Genomic DNA, 21,638 nt, shown 5'->3' with positions numbered 1-21,638 from the left:
TCAAAGGTAGCAGCGAAATTGAGGGATGAGGAAGGAAAAACACATTCTCCGTTTTCTCAATGTATAGTGCTTTCCCCTTTGAAAAGTGTTTTTTTTAAAATAAATATGATATACTGTACGTGTCTGCCACATAACTGTGATTATTACCTCCAATATTCCAGTACATCTTGTTTTAGACAGGGAACAAACAGCTGAAAGAAAGGACAGGAGTGTTTATTCCAGCTTGTCTTGCCATATTGACAAATTAATAGATTGTCATGTAAGCAGTGAAACATAGCAGTTGAAATGCAGGGATTGTCTTGTAAGCTAACTTTCACTCTCAGATCATTGCATCACCAGATTTCAGTAACGTAGCTGTTGATATAACTCAGGCAAATGTACAGAAAAGCATAAATCAGATTATAAATGGAACTTTTCTGACAGATATATTGGCTAGAAATTTCCACTCTGCAGTTATTCAGCTGCTCAATTTATATATTTGCATCCACAAGGAGCTCACCGAATTTCAATGTGGGGATGAGCAGTAAGTCGCTGTTCCCAATCTTACCTTAGAGGGTCGAATTTTGCACCATATTTGAAAGACACCCACACAGCCATTCACTTACTACAAGCCGAGGAGCTCCAAATCCTGCCGAGACCGGGCTGTCACAGAGTAGAACACGTGGATGCACGGTTCAGTGAAGCCTTCCCACAAACCTCTCCTCCAGACTGTCCAGGAAAGACAGGGCATTCTCCGCTCTCCACGCCGGGTGGGAGAATCGCGGGAGGGCTGGGCGAATCAATACACGCCACCCTGGCACCCCCCGCGATTCTCCCACACCCCCCAAAATGGCGTGTCGCGGAATCGGCGCTCGCCATTTTGCACGGCGACCGGCAATTCTCCGGCCCGGATGGGCCGAGCGGCCTGACGAACCCGACCAGTTCACACCGGCGCCAACCACACCTGGTTGGACATCAGGCAGTGTGAGTGTGCAGAGTAGTCAGACATGAGTTTGTGTTGTATAACTCGGCAGCAGATGGGACATATGCACTAAATGTGTGTCAGCCACTTCATGCTCTCAATCTTTTATCACTTGCAGGGCATCCTGCTTAGTAATGACTTACTGAGGAGGGCATAGGGGCTGCCATAGGCATGCATCCATTGGGACAACACATAGTCCTTCTGTCTGTCAGCAGGAAATAAACAACCAAAATAAGAGGGGGTGGGCCAAGACAGGAGGCAGCATTCTGAACATTTGAGTGCTGATCCCTTTTGAGGAGGAGGCCACCAAGCTAACCAGGGAGGAAAGAAAAGAGTGCTCCCACGGCACAGGCCCGTCCACAGATTGGTGGGCCCCGATCGCGGGCCAGGCCACCGTGGGGTCACCCCCGGGGCCAGATTACCCCGCGCGCCCCCCAGGACCCCGGAGCCCGCCCGCGCCGCCAGTCCCACCGGTAAGGGAGGTGGTTTGATTCACTCCGGCGGGACATGCATTACAGCAGCGGGACTTCGGCCCATCGTGGGCTGGAGAATCGCTTGGGGGGGGGGGGGGGGCGCCGACCAGCGCGGTGCGATTCCCACCCCGCCGAATCTCCGATGCCGGAGAATTCGGCGGCCGGCGGGGGCGGGATTCACGCTGCCCCCCCCGGCGATTCTGCAACCCGACGGGGGGTCAGAGAATCCCGCCTAATGTTTCTGATATGGACATTCACACTTCAATGTCTCTGGATACCCACTAATCTTCTCACTGGGCAGATCGCGCCTCATTATTCCTCTAGGCGTCTGCTGGTCTTGTTACTTTTTCATTATTTTCTTTTTATCTCAAGTTCATTGATACCTCGTTAATTTCCCAAATTCTTAATAGCAGCAATGGGGCCTCTCCACCTCAGGAAAATTCAGCCATGCTTTCAACCAAGTAACAATTGTGGAAGCAACATGCCCAGTTGTTCGCAACTTGGTATTGTCTGATATTAATACTGTGTCAATCCTATACAGGCACGAGTGACTGAGATTGAATTAATTTCTCATTTCAAAAATTATAATGTGTACTCAGGATAAGTGCAAAGCTCATGAGCAGGGGTTTACTTTGGTTTAATTCAGGTTCAAGTATGAATTATTAATTTACTGTGTGGGATGATGTTAGGTATGGACATTTTTTTTTCATTCATGCAAGGGATGTGGGCATCATTTATTGCCCATCCCGAATTACCCTTGAAATTGCTATGCCACTTCAGGAGGGCATCTGAGAGTAAACCACATTGCTGCGGATCTGCAGTCAGATGTAGGCCAGACCAGATAAGGATGGCAGATTTCCATCCCTTAAGGGCATTAGTGAACCAGATGTTTTTTTTCTGAAATTCAACAATGGTTTCATAGTCATGATTAGATTTTAAATTCCAGATTTTTATTGAATTCAAATTTCACAATCTGGCATGGTGGGATTCAAACCCAGGGCCCCTGGCATTAATCTGTGTCTCTGGATTACTAGTCCAGTAACAATACCACTATGCTACTGCCTCACTCACTAATAGGCAACGTGAGCTGGGTTTAGACCATAGTGAGACAGGGTAGTTTTACCCTACTGATGAAAAATGTTGTTGCAATAGTAATCCTTCTCACTAGGAGAGGTAGCGTAGAGTCACACATGTTATCAGGCCTTTAGGACAACACCCCCCCCCCCCCACCCCACACACACACACACATTCTAAAGCATGTGAAACATTAAATGGAGCAGAAGAAAAGTCCTGCTGTTGTAAAAGTATGAATTGTGCAGATTCTAAATTTCCAGAAATTAATAGCCATCAATTTGAGCAAATGCACCCTGAAGAAAAATTGCAGAGCATTCTAAATTCTAGCTGGTAGATAGTTCACTGCGCTATTTAATATTGATTTATGGATTTGTTGCCTTTCTCTTGAGCTTTTATATTCCATCCATACATTCTACAATCCATGGATATATGTTTAAGCACTTTAATTGAATTCTTCTTGCACAAAATCTATTAACATTAATTATGTGGCCATCAATGTTATTTTAATAATCAAGTCAGCTCTTTCAGTGTAAGTGTGGAAGAATGCAATATGACTTTTTTCTGTCAGAGAAAATACTCCATAATTCCTTCCAAATAAATTATTCAGTAGCTTTTGTAATCCCAGGCAGCTGAACTTGATTTATTTGAAATCACAAATAATGACTTCTAGAGTCTTACAGAAACTTCTGAAAGAATTGCTTTTGAATTTTAAAACATGCTGCCTGGCAACAAACAGTAATTAATGCAATAATGTCTGCGAAATAGGTTACATGCTAATTGATATACATGCTACTTTTACTGTTAATTTTTACCTTAATGTCTCTAAATCAATAAAATCCAATGACTTTCCACTTAAAATAATGCTACTTTCATTGATGAATCTACGGTTAAATCTTGATGAATATCTGTATTGTAATTGTAGACGACAATTTTTTTCTGGTGTTGTGTGTGCTTTTCTCATACAATTCCCTAAAATGTTAACAAGGATGGAGTATTATTCTAGTATAATGAATGTACCGTGTGCACTATTTTTGTTATTACCTTGCAAATCAAATTTTTCTACATTGAAAGATGCTGAAAATTTAATACATTAATTTGAAGTAAGAGTCGGCTTGAAATACCAATGTAGTTCTTTGTGTGAAAAAAGCCAGAAGCTGCAGCAAAGGCCCAGAAACTGTGCAAAGGAACAATTGTGGAAGCAACACATTTTTTGCAACTTGGTGTTGGCTGATATTAATACTGTGTCAATCCCAGACAGGCATGAGTGACAGATTGAATTCAGGATGGCTTCTTTTCTCATTATGAAAATTCTAATCTGAACGAAGGATAAGTGCAAAGCTCATGAGCAATGGTTTAGTTTGGTTTAATCCACTTAACCAAACCCATCAAACTTAAAACCTGGAAGGCGCTGATAAAGTTGCTTTTCCCTCTTTAGCTCAATGCCAATTCCAATTTTTCTCCCACATGATTACAGGAGAAATATCAAAACTATTGGTTTACTTGTGAGCTGAAGTTGGTACCCATTTTCAGTGAGTACACTTACACAAATCATTGGCAGCAGATTCATTCAGCAGCTTGGCTTTCTTGCCGTTAGAATATGAAAATATTGTGTGGCCTTTCAACGAGTTTGCAATGTTCCTGTCCTGAAATGCCCTCTGTATGAGAACCGATGCTCAAGCTTTGGTTGAATGTTCATTTGCTTGATACTTATAAATGATAGTGAGCCAAGCTGAAGCAAAGTGTGCAAATGATGAGTTGTGTCCTGGGTGCTTCAAGTCATTTTTATACCTTTAACTCGCTAAGGTGCTAAATTTAAATATTTAATTGAACATGCAGCATTATCCTGCACATTGGAAAAAAATTGGGGCCTGACATTTATTCCTTAAGGTAAGTTTATTTCTGAAGTGCATTGCTTTATTATTTCATGGTTGAGTTGGTACAGATTGAAAGGAAGTAGGCCACTGAGATTGGGCGCCCCATTATATTTGCAGACCTTGATGAACCCACCCAGCATGATTGAGGATTTGCTTTGAATGAATAGGGAACCCATGACTGATCTGGCAGCAAAGACATCTGTCAATATATTGCAGCATAGGAAAGACACACCATGTTCTGCAATGTCACCAAGACCTCATCCTCATTCTTACAGCCTGTTTTTGATGAGCTCGACAAAATCAACTATGAGCTAGTCACATACATCAAAATGGTGACCAATGATTCAGTGGGCATGACCAGAAATTAAATTTCCTTTCTTTAATGTTAAATGGCCACCGCCATTAAGTTTTTGCAGCAACCTCCATTTCACCCTCCCTGCACCGAGGCCAACGCTGACTTGGAGTACATCATCATTTAATTGAGCTGGGCTCAGGAATTTAGGGCTGATTTTGTAGTCGAGTCAATACTGCAACAAATCAGTCCATGTATTGCTCCTCTATTTTTAGAAATCACTTGATTGTGCAGCCTATAGTTCAGTTCCTTTACGAGACTGTGATTAAAATATTGGCAAAGATCTTAGCCTGAATAATTTGAGAACATATTTTATTTGAATCACAGATAGGATTCATCTCTGAGAATAACATATGGTATAATGTTCACTATTTATTATCCAGAGCACAGCCCCACTGTGATTCCTTCCTTAAATGCAGCAGGACATTTTACCAAGTCCAGTAAACAAACAAGTGATTCAGCGGTGTCCTGATCAGCATATACTTGAGAGGCATTCATCAGTTTGTTTTCTGATCAATGTATACTACCATTATGATCTCTGACTCATTTATGCCAATGAGAGAAATGTGACAGGAGTACAAAATCTTCTTATTTATAGATTTACTTTTGATGTTTTGGCACTAAATGTTTTAATCAACTGAGATACTAGGTCAAGCATACTAAGAGAGGAATTTAGTTTCTTAGTACCATGGATTTATTTTTATTTCATGTGGATGAGGTCAGGTTTTAAATACTTGAGGGTCATCAGATTCTAATACAGCTGACACACTTCAAAGTACCTTCATTTGTAATATCCTGGATTGATGTATCAAGGTCCACCTTCAAATAGCTTGGCCAAAAGATCAGGGGCTGAAATCACGCCTGGCACCGGGGAGGAGAATCCATTTTCGCGCGTGGAATCGGGACCAGCGCCTGTTCTCCGATTCTCCGGGCCTCGAAAAGCGGCGTACTCTGTGCCGTGTATCCCCTACCTGTGGCCATTGCTGGAGGCCCGTCCTGCCATTCTCCGCCGCCGACCGGCCGAATTCCCGACGGCGTGGATCTAACATAGTCATGCCAGTCACAATACTAGAGTGGCGGCTGCGGACTCAGTCCGCGGCCGCCATGGTCGGGGGCAGGTCGATCGGAGGGATAGAGGGAGCCTTAGACGGCACCGGGCTAATTTTGGGTGGGCGGTCGGGGACACTATTTGGGAGGTCCAGCTCCGCAGTCTGAGTCCGCCATGGAGCACGGCTCGGTCGCTGGAGGACGTCAGCGTGCGCATGTCCGGAAGTGCGGGGGCCCTTATCTACAGCACGATGATTTCTCTTCCATACTGCTTCCAGGCCACAGCGTCCCGTGCTATTATTTGCTTGACACCTACTGATCGGAGGCTATACATATTTACACATACACTTGTTTAGGTATATCTCTTCACCAATCTCCTTTGGATGTGAAGGGAACAGATGGGTGGTGCCCTCTGTAGTAACCCTCATGAGGTCCAGGGGATCCCGGATTGATCTCCCCGTGTAACTCGTGGAATATTAGCTTCACCCTAGTGGGCGGAGGTCAGCCCAGCTGGGGCTCATAAGTGCTCAATATAAAGGCCAGTCCGGACATGTACCCAGTCAGTATATTTGCTGCTCCCAGCAGACTTCCTGTGACCATAAATCAATCAATGTTCACCTTACCACTTGGCTTTGTGGGTCTTCATACCGTTCTTATATAGCATTAGGAGAATTCTGGTATCAGAAATTTTGGATATGGTCCCGATGCTACTTTGCAAATTTGTAACTGATGAAATCTTCAAGTGAAACGCCGCATTTTAGGTAGTAACTTGATTAAAGACCTTGATGTAACAGAATGTCATCCTGCAACTTGGGGAGCTTGACACAACTGCTTTTATCTTGACTATTAATAATTTTAAAGCATTCAAGAAACTAATCAATGGCAGCTGAGTGCCAAGTAAGTGTACAGATACCTTTCTGCAAGTATTTAAGGGCTATGTGACAGTGCAGTGCAGAATCACATCAAATGTAGTTTATAGTTCCCATTATTCTTTTGTTTTGCTGTAAATCACAGAATGAACTACGCAGAAGGTGGCAATTTGTCCCATTGTATCTTTGCTGAACTTAGGTCTTCAAAAGGAACTACCTTTATTTTTATCTCTTCATCATTTTATTCCTATGTCTTTTCCCTTTATCATTTTTATATTTATTCTTTTCAACCTATCTTTGTTTTAAATTATGTGATAGTCTCTGCCTCAATTGCCACTTGAGGTACGGAACTGTGTGTGTTTATTAACTGTGCGAAAACATGTCTTTTAGTGTTCCCCTTTATTCTTCTCATGATAACATTGAGTTTATGTCTTTTTTTACTGACTCCTAAAATCTTTCATCATTTACCTTCTCAAAAATATGCATCATTTTAAAAACTCTATTAGATTCCCTCCTAAGTCTCTTTCTTTCCAAATAAAAAAGTCCAACAGTTTCAAGTCATTCTTCAGTGTTGTACTAATAGTATCACACCCTTTCCAAAATTCTCATTTCCTTCATGAGATGTAATCCACCAAATTTACTGAACCGATGTCTTAATCCTCTTAAGTGTTTCCATTTCCAAAATGTCTTTGAACACAATAGAAATGTTTGCCCTGTTTTTGTTGGATAAGAATGAAAAATGCACAAAGAAAATTACAAGATCCTCTGATGTACTCTATAATAGTGTGCCTTTTATTGACTCACTCTTTGCAGTAAATTAGTATGGCGCCTGAATGAATAGGTTTATGCTGGTTAAAGGTAATCCTAATTGGAGTTAACAGGAATCTCAGTCACTGTTACCTTTGCCGATTTTATTTTGACAACGTATTTCTCTCACAGCAGCAGGCTTTCTATCGAACGGACTTTGCACAACTCCTCGAACTCATGGGCAGTGGGAAGGAATCATTAATATTCATGAAAAAGAGAATCCGAAGATTGTCAACACAATGGATTTTGGCAGCTCAGAACCTCAACCAGAAGCTTGAGACGAGAAAGAGGCAAAGGAAAAAGGTGAATGGACAATGGAATTAGAATAAGAATACTGATTCAGGTGCAACCTTGATTCAAAAATGCTCAACATCTATCAGCCACAATATAATTAGAGTCATTTTTTTTTTGCTAAGTTGCTTACTGGTATGTTTTATTCTTCAGTACTGAATTGTTTACCTTCATGGTACGTGTGAAGAGATTTAGAGATGTAAGAAAATCCAGTGAGAAAATAGCATCAAAACCCCTTCATCAAAAGTCCATGTTCCCTCCCACTTCAGCTGCTTATCATCTAATTTATTTCCCACCCTTCTATGATAAAGAAAATCAAGCATTATTATTAAGTATTTCTACAGCTATCGATTCTACATGTTAGCAGATAGTGATCTTGCTCCTTTTTTTTCCAAGTGCCAATTGATCCTGAATCAGCACGGCGTTTGTTCCACAATTTATGGGGAATGAAATTATGTTTTCTAATCTCTGATATCGCTCAAGACAAACTTGAAGGCAATTTCTATTGTTCACTAGGTCCAGCCTTTAGATTATACCTTTTGCATACATAATATTGGATTCAACAAGACTATGTAAAATAATTTGCATATGAAGTGGTTTTACAACTCAGTACTTTCAACACATTTTTTTCATCTCAATGGGTATCTGTTCTGTCAATTATATTGTATAAGATCTATTTTCATTATCTCTATTGATTTAATGTCTTTACTCACACTTTCATCTTGGCGAATGTCAATCTGCTATTTGCTCCTCTTTGGTTCCCTACCTGTTTGTACTGCTGAAATCTACTTGTATGACCTTTTGTGCTTCATAGAAGCTGCATTGCTTCACAAAAGGAACATGGATAATTTAAATCAATCAAATATAGCAGTTACATATGAGCTTTCATAATTGCATTTAATTTTTTTTGAATAGTTTTAGAATGCCCTTTAGAGTTGTAAGACCAGACTTAGATACACCACATGACACGAGTCCTCAGAACTGAGCTTTGATACTTGGTTTCCAATAGATAGTTGCTGAAAGCTGCTGAGGCAGTTGGATGCATTGATTAATCTCAGTGCTTTGGGCTAGGAAAGAGCCAGGAATAATCCGCCAAGGTTGCAGCTCTACAAGATAACCAAGAAGTAAAATGATATCTACTGTAAAATGAGTGTGTGATAACAGGTGCAGACATAACTAGACTATTTTGAGATGCAACCATCAGATAGGAGGCCAACACTTACTATAGAGATTCCTAAATTAGGCTTTCACTTGAGTGAGTTGCCAGAAGTCTATCAACACCTATGAATCTGTGCCACAGAAAAAGTGTCATGAAAAGAGGAAAAAAAGTAAAAGCTGTCTGCGGGGACAAATACCTTAATTTGATCTACATTTTGATCAACAACTTACGTTTAAAGGTGCACTTAACATAGAAAAATATCTAACGGTGTTTATCTACATACATGCTGCTTTCATACCATGATTTTTGGCACTTTATTACACAGTAAGTTAACTTTGGTGGTTGGAAACAAGCTTCTGGAAACAATTATTCGGGACAGAATTAATAATCATACGGTAAAATGTGGGTTTATTAGGAAGAGCCAGCATGAATTTTTTTAAGGGAAAATCATGTTTAACTAACTTGCTGGAGTTTTTTGAAGAGGTAACAGAGAGGGTTGATGAGGGCAATGCTGTTGATGTGGTCCAAATATTGGGCGCGATTCTCCGCTCCCCACGCCAGGTGGGAGAATCGCGGGTGGGCCGGGCGAATCATGCCATGCCGCCCTGGCACCCCCACGATTCTCCCACCCCGCCAAAACGCGACACGCTGCTCGGAGAATCGCCGCTCGCCAATTTTCCCGACGACCGGTGATTCTCCGGCCCGAGAGCGGCCTGACGACCCCGACGGGTTCACGCCGGCGGCAACCACACCTGGTCGCTGCCGGCGTGAACATCGTGCGACAGGTAACTGTGGGGCCTGTGGGGGCGGAAAGGGGATCGAGCACCACGGGCGTGCTCATGAGGTGACTGGCCCGCGATCGGTGCCCACGATCATCGGGCCGGCGTCTCTAAGAGACGCACTGTTTCCCCTCCGCCGCCCCGCAAGATCAAGCGGCCACGTCTTGCGGGGCGGTGGAGGGGAAGACGGCAACTGCACATATGCGGGTTAGAGCCGGCCAACCTGCGCATGCGCGGCTGACGTCACTTAGGCACCGCCGGCTGCATCATTCTTGGCGCGCCGCTTTGACGCAAGCGTCAAGGCCTGGCGGCCGAGTTTCTCGCAACGCCGCTCCTAGCCTCCCGGGGGGTTGAGAATAGGGGGCGAGGAGTGGCCTCTGACGCCAGAGTGAAACACTCCGGGTTTCACTCCGGCGTCGGCCGTTGCGGAGAATCACGCCCATTGGCTTCCAAAAGGCCTTCGATACAGTGCCACAAAACAGACTTGTGGAAAAAACTATAGCTCATGGAATAAAAGGGAAAGTAGGAACGTGGATGCAGAATAGGCTGAGAGGCAGGAAGCAGCGAATAATGTTACTGGTTATTTTTCAGGCTAGAGGAAGGTTTGTAATGGAGTTCCCCAGGCAACGGTATTGGGACCCTTGCTTTTCCTGATCTATATTAATTATCCAAATCTAGATGCGCAGAGAACAATTTCAAAGTTTGCAGATGATATCGAAACTTGGAAACATTACAAACTGTGAGGAGGACAGTGTAGAACTTCAAAAGCTCATAGACATGTTGGTGGAGTGGGAAGATAGGTGGCAGATGAAGTTCAATACAGAGAAGTGTGAGGTGATTTAATTTGTTGGGAAGAACATGGGTCTGAATATGATGTTGTCCCAACGTGGGTTTTAACGTGGATGGGGAGGTTGAGGTGGGAGGGGGAGGATAAGGAGTGTGAAATCACATGGACAGGATTGCCTTTGGGATGCAATTTTACAGCGAGTGGGTGGGATGTGGTTTTATGGTGAGGAGTTGCCACTTAAGTGCCTTTTTGCACTCAGCCTCAATTTTCAGGTTGGCGGGCATCCAATGGCTGAGGGTGAGAAATAGAGAAAATTCTTATCCTTGAACTTGGGATGGAAGGTTGAGGGAGGCGCCTCAATCAGAAAGTCCCTTCTAACGGTGAGCCCACCACTCACTGACTCAAAACCTCCGGACTTCCCTTTCCATCCCTCGGCCTATGCCTCCACATCGTAATTGCTGCCCTCACAACCCGCCAGGGCATCTCCTAACCACCCCACCCCTCCCCAGGGCCACTGTCACGATTTCCCCATGTTGCGATCTTCTGACCCCCCCCCCCCCCCTTTCAGCTGAAAACTACAATTGGCCTTGGCTCCATGAGCAGCGCTCCAGCAAATGGACTTGTAATATATTAAAGTGTCATATATATCTTGAAAATTAAAAATGCAAACATTGCCACAGAGATTCTACAACAGAGATTCTACAGCAGCTCTTACGTTGTATATTTCTCTGTGATATTCTAAAATGATTTCAATGCTAATATTAATCATTGACCTATAACACATTTAGAATGCTTTGAATCTTTATGCAATTCAAGGCCTCCCACTCAAACTGCATTCTTAATATGAATTACATTTCATACCCTTTAGCCTGAAGTTACCTCAGTTTTGCTGGGTTTTCTCTCAAGTAGATACTTTCTGTCGAAATAACCTTCTCCCCCCACTCCCTTCTTTCTGTTCAATAAATGATGTTTGATTGGGGATGGGGAACCTCCAGGCATTGGTCAACATTATTTTGTGGTTGGCTACCAGAAGGTTCCAGGCTGTTCCCCTCACATTTCTCTCTGACTCTCTGGCGGGAATGCCTGCTTTGTGTTCACTATTTACTCACGTCTGAGATTTGGATCTCAGCTCATTTTGTGTCAAAATTCTGTTCCTTTAAAGGTGTGAATGGGGCGAGTGTGATCTCAAAATTAAATGTTTGGGTGCGTGTTGCCTGTAAAAACCAGGCAGTGTCAAGCCAAATGGTGTATCTGTTGCACTGCAAATCTTTACAAAGATTTATCAAACGTTTCATTAAAATCAAGATGACAGTCTATTCCTGGACATGCTTGGTCGCACTGCAACATTATTGCAACATCATTCATGTCACTACTACATTCTGTTTGCTAACCTGCAGATCAAATAAGAATGCCTCTTTAACGTGCATTTTTTAGATTAAATGGACCTTTCATCAACAGTCTATTGATTCTTACTGATCAATACAGATAGGCCGGGCAAAATTGATATACTGTTTAAGTAATGCAAGATGCCATATATTTTTGCATTGTATTTAGGTACTTCCGTATTTCTGTTAATCTGTGCAAAAGAAAATGCTACATGCTCACACCTGCAAAATAATGCAGTAATCGTGAAACAGAAAGGCGTCCCAATTAATTGCTGTGAGAATTTGGACTTTCAGTGACCTCTGCAGTGTTATGTGAATGCAGGAACCGTGAAATATAAGTGGGGAAGTATGACAGTACAGCTGAGTGATTCAGATCAGAGCTCCACCATAGCATGAACCCTTCAACTCTTTGCTCTCAAGTAGAGTGAAGCATGGCAGAAACTGCATAGTTTAGATCCAGATTGCTGCTCCACACTGATCAACTAAATGCTTGCTTCCATGATTGACATCTCCCTGCCATAAAACTCTGAAGTCTTACTATGTTTGGAATTTCTATCCTTCACAGATCTTGATTCACCTGGGTTTCTTGACAGAGGAGGCAGGCGATGTTTTCAGCCCTGTCGTGTCGAAAGGTGGCCCGTTGGGCGAGTTGGTTCAATGGGCTGATATCTTAGCCACTCTGTATGTGTTGGGCCACAGCCTGAAAATCACAGCTACTTTAAGGGAGCTACAAAGGTACTGTGTCTATCACACTTTCATCCTGAATTTAAGGTTCATGCCCATAATGTTTGTTTTGAATTCTCAAAGGAGGAGATCTGGTGTTAAACAGTAGGGGTGTTGGATATCTGTTCAAGGCTGATAATACTTGTGCAAAATAATTTAGGTGCTGGAAATCTGAAGTAAAACCCAAAATGCAGGAAATACTCAGCAGGTCAGGCAGCATCTATACAGAAAGAAACAGTTAACCATCTCCGTGCAGATACTTAATGAACAGCTAAGTTCTTTAAGCTTTTTCGGATAATGGCCGGAAATTTCCAGCTGTTCCTGCCGGTGGAATCTTCGGGTCCCGTTGACCCGAGCTCCCGTGGCGTGTTTCCCAGCGGCGGGAGTGCCTAGACTGGGAAACTCCCGTTGAAGCCGGCCAATGGCGGGAGGCTTCTGCCAGTGCAAAACACGTGCAGGAACGTGCAAAAAAAACCCGCCCAATAATTTGGGTCTAAAGCCGTGCATTAATCACTAGATTGGCTGAAAAGTAAAATAGTGAACCCTGTAGCCATTATACCACTGCACTATATTAGAGACTGTGCTACAATGGTGAAACAGGGAAGGAGGATCATTGATTTAATTTTACGGTTTCTTATTAGTGCAAAGGCATGTTAAACTGTAACACTTTTTAATGGGTTTCCCTAATGAAAGCTCTTTCCCGTGCTTCTTGGATGTTACCGTTTGAAAATACAGAATCTATTTCACACACTTTACATATTCATGATGAAAATGAGAGATTAAAACATTTCTTACAAAGTGACTGTACTTTGTGGTTGACCCTATTTATCTCTTTATTTATTGGAACATATACTTGAGGAAATATTATCTGCCTTGACTTGATAAGTGAACTTTAGTGGAACTATAGCTGTAAATTATGCTGTCATGGCCTTCGCCAGGCATTATGATGGTTGAATAAGTAATAGAATAAAAGGTGACGTAACACCAACATGGATAAAGATTCTGCATTTAAAGTTGCTCGTAAAAAAATGCTTTACCCCGTGACTCCTGTTGAATCAAAGACACCGAGAATTGGCTGCTTGGGCGAGGTGCCAAGACTGACCATATTCGAGAAAGCATCAACTGTTTCACATCAAGTTAAAAGGGAAAACTGGTAGAGAAAGTAAAATAATCTGTTGGGGCATCCTTGGATAACTATTTCCTACATTCTGAGAACATTTGTCACAATCATTCCACAATTCAATGCTGATAGAAACACCACAAAGTGTTTTATTTGGCAGAACTATTACTTTCCAGCTGGTAATGATTCTCGCTGAAGAATGAATATACAGCTCACCTGAGAATTGAGACACAATTATTGATATGGATCAGCACACCGACCTTTGTCATCATTGTCTGTAAATTGCTATTGAAACTTTGCTGAATAAAAACAGCAACTTAACAAGAGATCGTTATGTTTCTTGTAGGCCAGAATATGGATAAGCTTTGACCTACAACCGAGCCCCCACAAATATTGAGAGACCATTGTTTTCATTACAATGATGGACTCGCACCTTTTATTTTGAAGTCAAACGAAGGAATTTTAACCTGGGGAGATAGGTGGAATTGGGTTAAATTACCATAAAAGTGGAAATATGCCAGAAAGCAGCTCCAACCGAAATTCTAGATTTTCCTCAGGCTGTACAAGCAGCGGGTAGTCAATCCAATCCCAGGAGGAGGGTTGGTGTTACAAATATGGCAATGATTTTTTTTGTGTCATTTTAAGGATGTCTGGGTGAATACCCTGGGCCTTGGGAAACCACGCAGCAGCAGCAAAGCATAGACAACCTTTGGGAGCATTTCCTACGGGCTAGCAGGGGTAAGAGTCTTCGCCCTCAAACCCCCAAGTTTGTTGCCACAAAAACGAATGCCCCCACCCCTCCGTTGGGTTGACCACAGCTGCAATCAAACTGCCTCTCCTTATCAGGTACCCCTTTCCCTGGGATTGGAAAATGTTCTCCCCCTCCGCCCCCAGTGCAATTCTGACCATTTCCTATTCAATTCCAACCATTCTACAAATCTTCCATCCGCCTTGAGCGCAAAAGGTAAAATTCTCACTAGTATCTTGGCTAAGTACACATCGTAATAATCTGCCAAACAGGACAAGTATATGTCTCTGACTGGTATATAAACACAATAAAGCGCCCCATTTTCTGGCAATAAATGAGCAGCTAGGTCACCCATATGGCAGGCAGTGCACGTGAGCTCATTATGAACTTGAGTTGCACTGTCACCATGTCAATGTAGGCAGAATTATCGGAGCCCAATGGCCATGCCTGAAGCAAGCAAAAAACCGGCACGCCACGGCCAGTGCGGGTCCGCTCATGTGCGCCACGGATGTCTCCGTGCCGACCCCCGGGCAATATGGCAGAGCCCTACAGGGGCCCGGCGCGAAGGAACATAGGCCCCCTCCCAGAATGAGCCCACCCACCGATCGGTTGCCCCCAATCGGGGCCTGGCCACCGTGGAGACGGCTCCCCCTGCCCCCACACCAGGTCAGTCCCCGCAGCCAGAACGCCAAGGTCCCACTGGGTAGGACCATACGCAAATGGCGCTGGCGGGACCAGGCGGGCACTCAGCCCACCTAGCGCAGAGAATCGCCAGGGGGGCGTTGCCTCGGCAACCTCGCGGCCGGCCAGAGAATCAGTGGCCCAGCGTGGCGGGATTCGCACGCCCTCCCGCCGATTCTCTGACCTGGCACGGGATTGGAGAATCCTGGCCATAATCTATTTGTGATGTGGAGATGCCGGCGTTGGACTGGGGTGAGCACAGTAAGAAATCTTACAACACCAGGTTACAGTCCAACAGGTTTGTTTCAAACACTAGCTTTCGGAGCACTGCTCATGAGGAAGGAGCAGTGCTTCGAAAGCTAGTGTTTGAAATAAACATGTTGGACTTTAACCTGGTGTTGTAAGACTTCTTGCTATAATCTATTTGGCTAGAGCTAAGGAACAAAAATGGTGCAAGTACATTGCTTGGTGGAGTCTGTAGGTCACCAACTAGTGGGAAGGATCTAGAAGATCATGAGGGGACTGGACAGCATAGATATGGAGAAACATTTTCCACTTGTGAAGGGATTGATATTGCAATAGCACAGATTTAAAGTAATTAATAAGAGAAGCAAAAGTGACATGAGGAAATCTATTTCAAGCAGTAAGTGCACTCTCAAATGCACTACCTGAGGGAGTGGTGGACAGGTTCAATCCAAAGCCCAAACCATATCACAAGGCTTTAAACCACCGCCCCCCCTCTCCTCCCCCGCCAAACTAACCACAATGTTTAGAAACATCTAGGAGTTAAGTGCTTTCATTTCCTCTTTTTCTCAGCAAAAAACAGTTAACTGCTTTTGATGTGGTCATGCGGGCGGCATGTGGCACAGTGGTTAGTACTGATGCTTTACAACGGCAGGGACACAAGTTCAATTCCAACCTCGGGTGAATGTGTGGAGTTTCCACATTCTCCTTGTGTCTGCGTGGGTTTCCTCTGGGTGCTCCAGTTTCCTCCCACAGCCCAAAGATGTGCCAGTTAGGTGGATTGGTATTGCTAAAATATTGTCCCTTAGGGCAGGAATAGGGCGGGATATTGGGTGGTCTTTGAAATGTTGGTGAAGACCCGATGGGCTGAATGGCCCCCTTCTGCACTCTAGGGATTCTAGAATTCTATTCTATGACGCTATGATCTGTCAATAAAAGATAGATGTTAATAAATATTATGGTTAGTTTCACATCTGGGTACTTGAGATTCATTCAAGCGTGAAGGAAAATTAAAATAATCAATCCAGGCATCTGGCTGTCTGGAAGCTGTCAATCACTGGTGACTAAAAGCTATTTCTCTTTGAAATGACTAGAAGCCTTGATGATCAAAGCATCTCAGCCTTTTGGTGTGGTTTTGTCTTTCTATTAAGTTACAGCTGCTGCTTTCTAGACAAATATCTGAGGCAGCAGGTGTAAGGCACAGGTAAGTGAGAAACCAGTAATTTTGTTTTCACTGTTTCTGCCTGGACTGCTATTTAGCTTCCAGACTGGGGTGACTGCTGTGGGGAGGGGGTCTCTGACATCGAGGTTCCCTGCTTTGGGGAGTTCTCTGTTATGGAGAGTTACCCATTATGGGATTTATCTTATATGCAGGTTTCCCTGTTATGGAGGGGTTTCTGGTGGGAAGTTTGGTGGGGGTCCCTGGTGGGGGGTCAGTGGTGGGTGATCAGGTCACCCTCATGTGTGCGTTCTGTGGGGGGGTAACCCAGAAATACTCATGGTGTGGGTCATACTCACCAGCGTGAAACAGAAGTGATCTAGCTCCAACGAGGGAACACAGTCTCCTGAATGGAGAACCATGCCCTAAAACAATATTTCAGTGAACCAACCCTGTAAAATCCATCTGGGTGGAGCTACCACACAACACCTTTGGAAACAACAGGAATGTCATTCCTTATCCCAGTCAGAAAATCAAGCCGAGCCTTTAAACTTAAATTTACCCAAACTGGGTTTTCTAATCCAGAGGAGACGGCAATACGTATCAGAAGGAAATCACCTGGGCATGCTCAAATGAACCTTTGAAGGGGAAAATTGAATATCACTCACACCATTGACAGAGCTATATGAGTGAAGTGTGAGGTACTCACTGTCCCATTCTCCAGAAGGAATAGAAGAAAGTGGGAAATTACAACTAACTATTAGATTTGTTGACACTAAATTAATTATATTTGAAGTTTTTCACAGTTTTCCTTTCCAAATCTTACTTTGTGAAAATTAATAAAAATGATGTCAACTCCACCCCCTAATGTGCTAGCCTCAGCTTGATTCAGTTCTAGGTGGTGCATAGGGCACATCTGACCAGGCCAAGGATGAGTGGGGTTTTTTTTCGGATGTAGAAGATAGCCGCGAACGTTGTTCACAGGGTCACGCGAATCACACGTGTATGTTCTGGGCTTGTCCTAAACTTGTGAGCTTTTGGGTCTTCTTCTCCAGCAGCATATCAGGGATTCTTGGGATTGTGTTGGTGCCTTGCCCGTTGGTGGCTATCTTTGGAGGTCTGACACCAGAGCTGCAGAGCGGGGGGGGGGGGGGGGGGGGGGCAAAGGCGGAGGTTCTTGCCTTTGCCTCGCTAAAAGCCCAGTGGAGGACTCCGGTTCTGCCCAGTGCTTTGTCTTGGTTAAGTGACATTCTGGTGGCACGGTGGCGCAGTGGTTAGCACTGCTGCCTCACGCGCCGAGGATCCAGGTTCGATCCTGGCCCCAGGTCACTGTCCATGTGGATTTTGCACATTCTCCCCATGTCTGCATGGGTCTTACCCCTACAACCCAAAAGGATGTGCAGCGTAGGTGAATTGGCCAAGCTAAATTGAAGTTCATAGACGTTCATAGATCATACAGTGCAGAAGGAGGCTATACGGTCCATCGAGTCTGCACCGCTCCTCTTAAGCCCTCACTTCCACCCTATCCCCCAAACCCAATAACCCCTCCCAACCTTTTTGGACACTAAGGGCAATTTAGCATGGCCAATTCATCTAATCTGCATGTCTTTGGACTTTGGGAGGAAACCGGAGCACCCGGAGGAAACCCACGCAGATAAAGGGAGAACGTGCAGACTCCCGCACTGACCCAGCTGGGAATCGAACCTGGGACCCTGACGCTGTGAAGCCACAGTGCTAACCACTATACTACCGTGCTGCCCAAAGTGGACATAAAATGAATTGGATACTCTAAATTTTAAAAAGTGATTTTATGCACTTAGAAAAGGTCACGTACATCAGGAGGGGATCAGCAGAAGGGTTCTACTTGAGATGGCAGCCTTTCGTTTCCTATTTCAGGGAGCTGGTCACGTCAGTGGAGGGTGAGGAGTTTAGGTTGTGTTTTGTTTAGGTTGGGTTTTTTGGGTGCGGGAGGGCCGGGGGTTGGTTGAGTCTGGAATTGTATTTGTTGTGTAGTATGAGTTTACGGTCTTATATTGAAAAAAAACTTCCAATATATAAAACAAAATCAGTTCTGATGAGGTCGATTCAATTTAAATTCAAACAATTAATATTCCACTAAATACTGCTGAGCAAACTGATCGTGGGGTGTTGGGTTCAGGTATCGGTTGAATTGATGGAAACCTTGGGCTGAATCCTCCAGCCTCCCAGCCATGCGTTTCTCCGCAGTGGGAGGTGGCACGTCTTTCGCTCGCAGTGGGATTCTCTGTTCCTGCTCCTGTCAATAGAAATTCCCATTGAAACCAGCTGAAGCAGCCGGAAATCACTGGCGGGGGTGCGTTGCTGACGGGACCAGAGAATGGCACCGCCAGTGAGTGGCTGGTTCTCCCCGTGTGTGCGTGGGTTTCCTCCGGGTGCTCCAGTTTCCTCATAGTCCAAAGATGTGCAAGTTAGGATTGGCCATGTTAAATTGCCCTTTAAGTGTCCAAAAGATTAGCTAGGGTTACGGGGATAGGGTGGAGGTGTAGGTCTAGTCAGGTACTCTTTCCCAGGGTTGCTGCAGACTCAATGGGCCGAATGGCCTAATGGCCTCCTTCCGCACTGTAAAGATTCTATGAATGTACTGAAGTGGAAAAAATCGGGGCTGCAAATATTCAAAAACTTTAGCGATTGCATGGTCACAGATGCTGCTCTGCTGGCCGGCATTCTAACAAATGTCATAAAGGGTCATTTTTTAATGATGTTCGTTGATACCCTGTGATGTTGCTTACCATAGTCTCAGATCTGCAGCACAGCTGTGAAGTTCAGCTGCCAAAGTTTTCTCTCTCAACTCTTCCTTTCAGGCCTCCCATTCAACAATTTCCAGTAGGGTAGAACCCTAAGTGGCCAGGCCCTGAAGTCAATTCGCCGCTAATTGCTGGTCCTCTGGGAAATCTGCCTTTGGATTGGGCATCTGCTTATAAAATTTCACTTCCTCGCGTTGGGAAAAGACCTGGCAATCAAGGCCAGAGTGGGCCGTAAGAAATAACTGCTCGTTGTTCTCTTTCTAAATTTATGTTTTCAAAAGGGAACTCTTCTGATTTGTTGAAAATGTGATTTCCCAGCCTAAAAGCTACAAAAACAATGCGCACTTCCAATATTAGACACCTGAGATGCATCACGTCACATTGTAGATGATAGAAAAATTGATATCTTAGCTAAATGCAGCTCCTACTTAATTCCAGACAGATCAGAGATCTGCATGATAGCATATAAATATCAGGCATTTTTGCTCTAATTAGGTGGAGTGAGAAATGCTAATTTTGAATGCTAACTCATGGCACACTTTGAGCGCAGGGTGAAGAAACAATTCAGATAATGCTGGGGGAAACTGTACAAAAGATGAAGTCGGTTTGCTGCTGGTGTTAAGAATCAGACGCACAGCGTATATTAAATCCAAACTGGAATTTAAAAAAATCAGTGGCTAGCAGGTCTATTTAAAATCTAGTTACCTCATATCGAATTGAAATGAAAGGAGAGAGGAGCCTTTCTATTGGTGACATGTGTGCTGTATGATAGAAGAATTATGATGGACTGGGGAGAAGAGAAAGGCTGAAGCTGCCGACAAGGAAAATCGTTAGTTTAATATTCTGGAAAGAGTTACTCTTTTCTGGCCTCTGTGTTCAGTCCAGAATTTGATGCTTGACAAATACTGTATCATATCCTCTTGAGTTGCGAAAGTCCCTCCTGCAGACCTGACTTCTCCAGTATTGATCTAATCATTGCTTAGTTTTAGCTTTGATACAGTGCGTGTTGACATCAAGGGAACACTTTCAACCCTTGCACCCAAAGCTTTGGGATCAGATTTTAATCCCCACATTTTATGAAAATTATAATTCAAGCTTTTTATTATTTTATTATAAATTGAGAGTATCCATTTTTTTTTACAATTAAGGGGCAAGTTAGCATGGCCAATTCACCTACCCTGCACATCTTTGTGTTGTGTGGGTGAGACCGATGCAGACATGGGGTGAATGTGCAAATTCCACAAGGAGAGTGACTCGGGGCTGGGATCGAACCCGGGCCCTTGGCGTGTGAGGCAGCAGGACTAACCACTGCGCCAATGTGCCACCACTTATATTTCAAGCTTAATAAACGGAATACGTTTGATTTATTTAAGCTTAATGTTGCTAACCCTTGATGAACACTATATGGGCTTGAAGATGGTTGAAATGCTCACTGCCACATTCAGAAATATAGTGAGTATTCTTTTTCTGTGCTCAGATTGTGGACAAGTGTAAATAACTATTAGCGAAAAACAACTTGTTGGGTATTGCTCTCTGCATCTTGTTTGATTGATGAAAATTATGCCATATATATCTATGTAGGTTAGTGTAGCAAACTCTGCCAGAACTGAAACTAATTTGACGATTAAGGTGAGTTGAACATTATACCCAAATGAGTGGTTAGATCAATAAATCAGCAAAACAATGTGCATGAATAGAAATATACATATATGAATGTTCTGTTAAAGATAATGGCAACTGTGTTCAGAATTACAATTTACGAAGCTGCAGAACCAGATGATGATGAGCTGTATCGAATGGTAATGGGCAGCATGCTGGCAGAAGAGTACTGCTGGTCTTGTAGCAGAGCACCAGCTCTCTGGCATGTTTTGTTTTGATCTCCCAACAGTTTACACACTCATTACTTGGCACACATTTTTGATGCCCGTTACACATCCCAAACAGTATGCTGGTGTAGCTTGTTGTAAAATTCACTTTGATGTTGCACGACAATCATTTCCTTTCAACTTGTTCAGGAGGAGCAAGGCAGGAGGGTTTTTCAGGACCATGTTATTGCTGCCTCGGATCTTCAAAGCAGTAACCATTGCTTGCTGCGAGTAATTGCAAATGATACACGGAAAATTCCACTCCAAATAAATTGCAGTGATTGAAATAAATCTGGAGCTTCTTAAAAGCCACAGATTCTGCAGACATGTATAAAATTGTGATTGGAATGAAAACATGTTTTAATGTTACGTACCTAAATATGATAAAATGAATTTATTTAAAATGCATGTTGAGGTGTATTAACGACTAATCTGCCGGGAATCCATTCAGAATCTGC

General features: G+C 43.6%; 1 protein-coding gene across 3 annotated transcripts in view; it reads left to right on the top strand.

Annotated features, from left to right (window-relative positions):
* Nucleotides 1-21,638, top strand: part of LOC119953757 (alpha-1,6-mannosylglycoprotein 6-beta-N-acetylglucosaminyltransferase B-like) — a 1,231,367-nt gene that overhangs the window by 835,772 nt on the left and 373,957 nt on the right. For 2 of the 3 annotated variants that reach the window (XM_038778342.1, XM_038778344.1), the window contains 2 exons: nt 7,590-7,760; nt 12,424-12,593. In XM_038778342.1, the coding sequence (XP_038634270.1) occupies nt 7,590-7,760; nt 12,424-12,593 (341 nt within the window). The remainder of the gene's footprint in view (nt 1-7,589; nt 7,761-12,423; nt 12,594-21,638) is intronic. The other variant, XM_038778343.1, reaches the window with a different exon arrangement.

This window comes from Scyliorhinus canicula, chromosome 18 (genome assembly GCF_902713615.1).
Source record: "Scyliorhinus canicula chromosome 18, sScyCan1.1, whole genome shotgun sequence".
NCBI classification, from domain to species: domain Eukaryota; kingdom Metazoa; phylum Chordata; class Chondrichthyes; order Carcharhiniformes; family Scyliorhinidae; genus Scyliorhinus; species Scyliorhinus canicula.
This window is presented reverse-complemented; position numbering and strand designations above follow the sequence as displayed.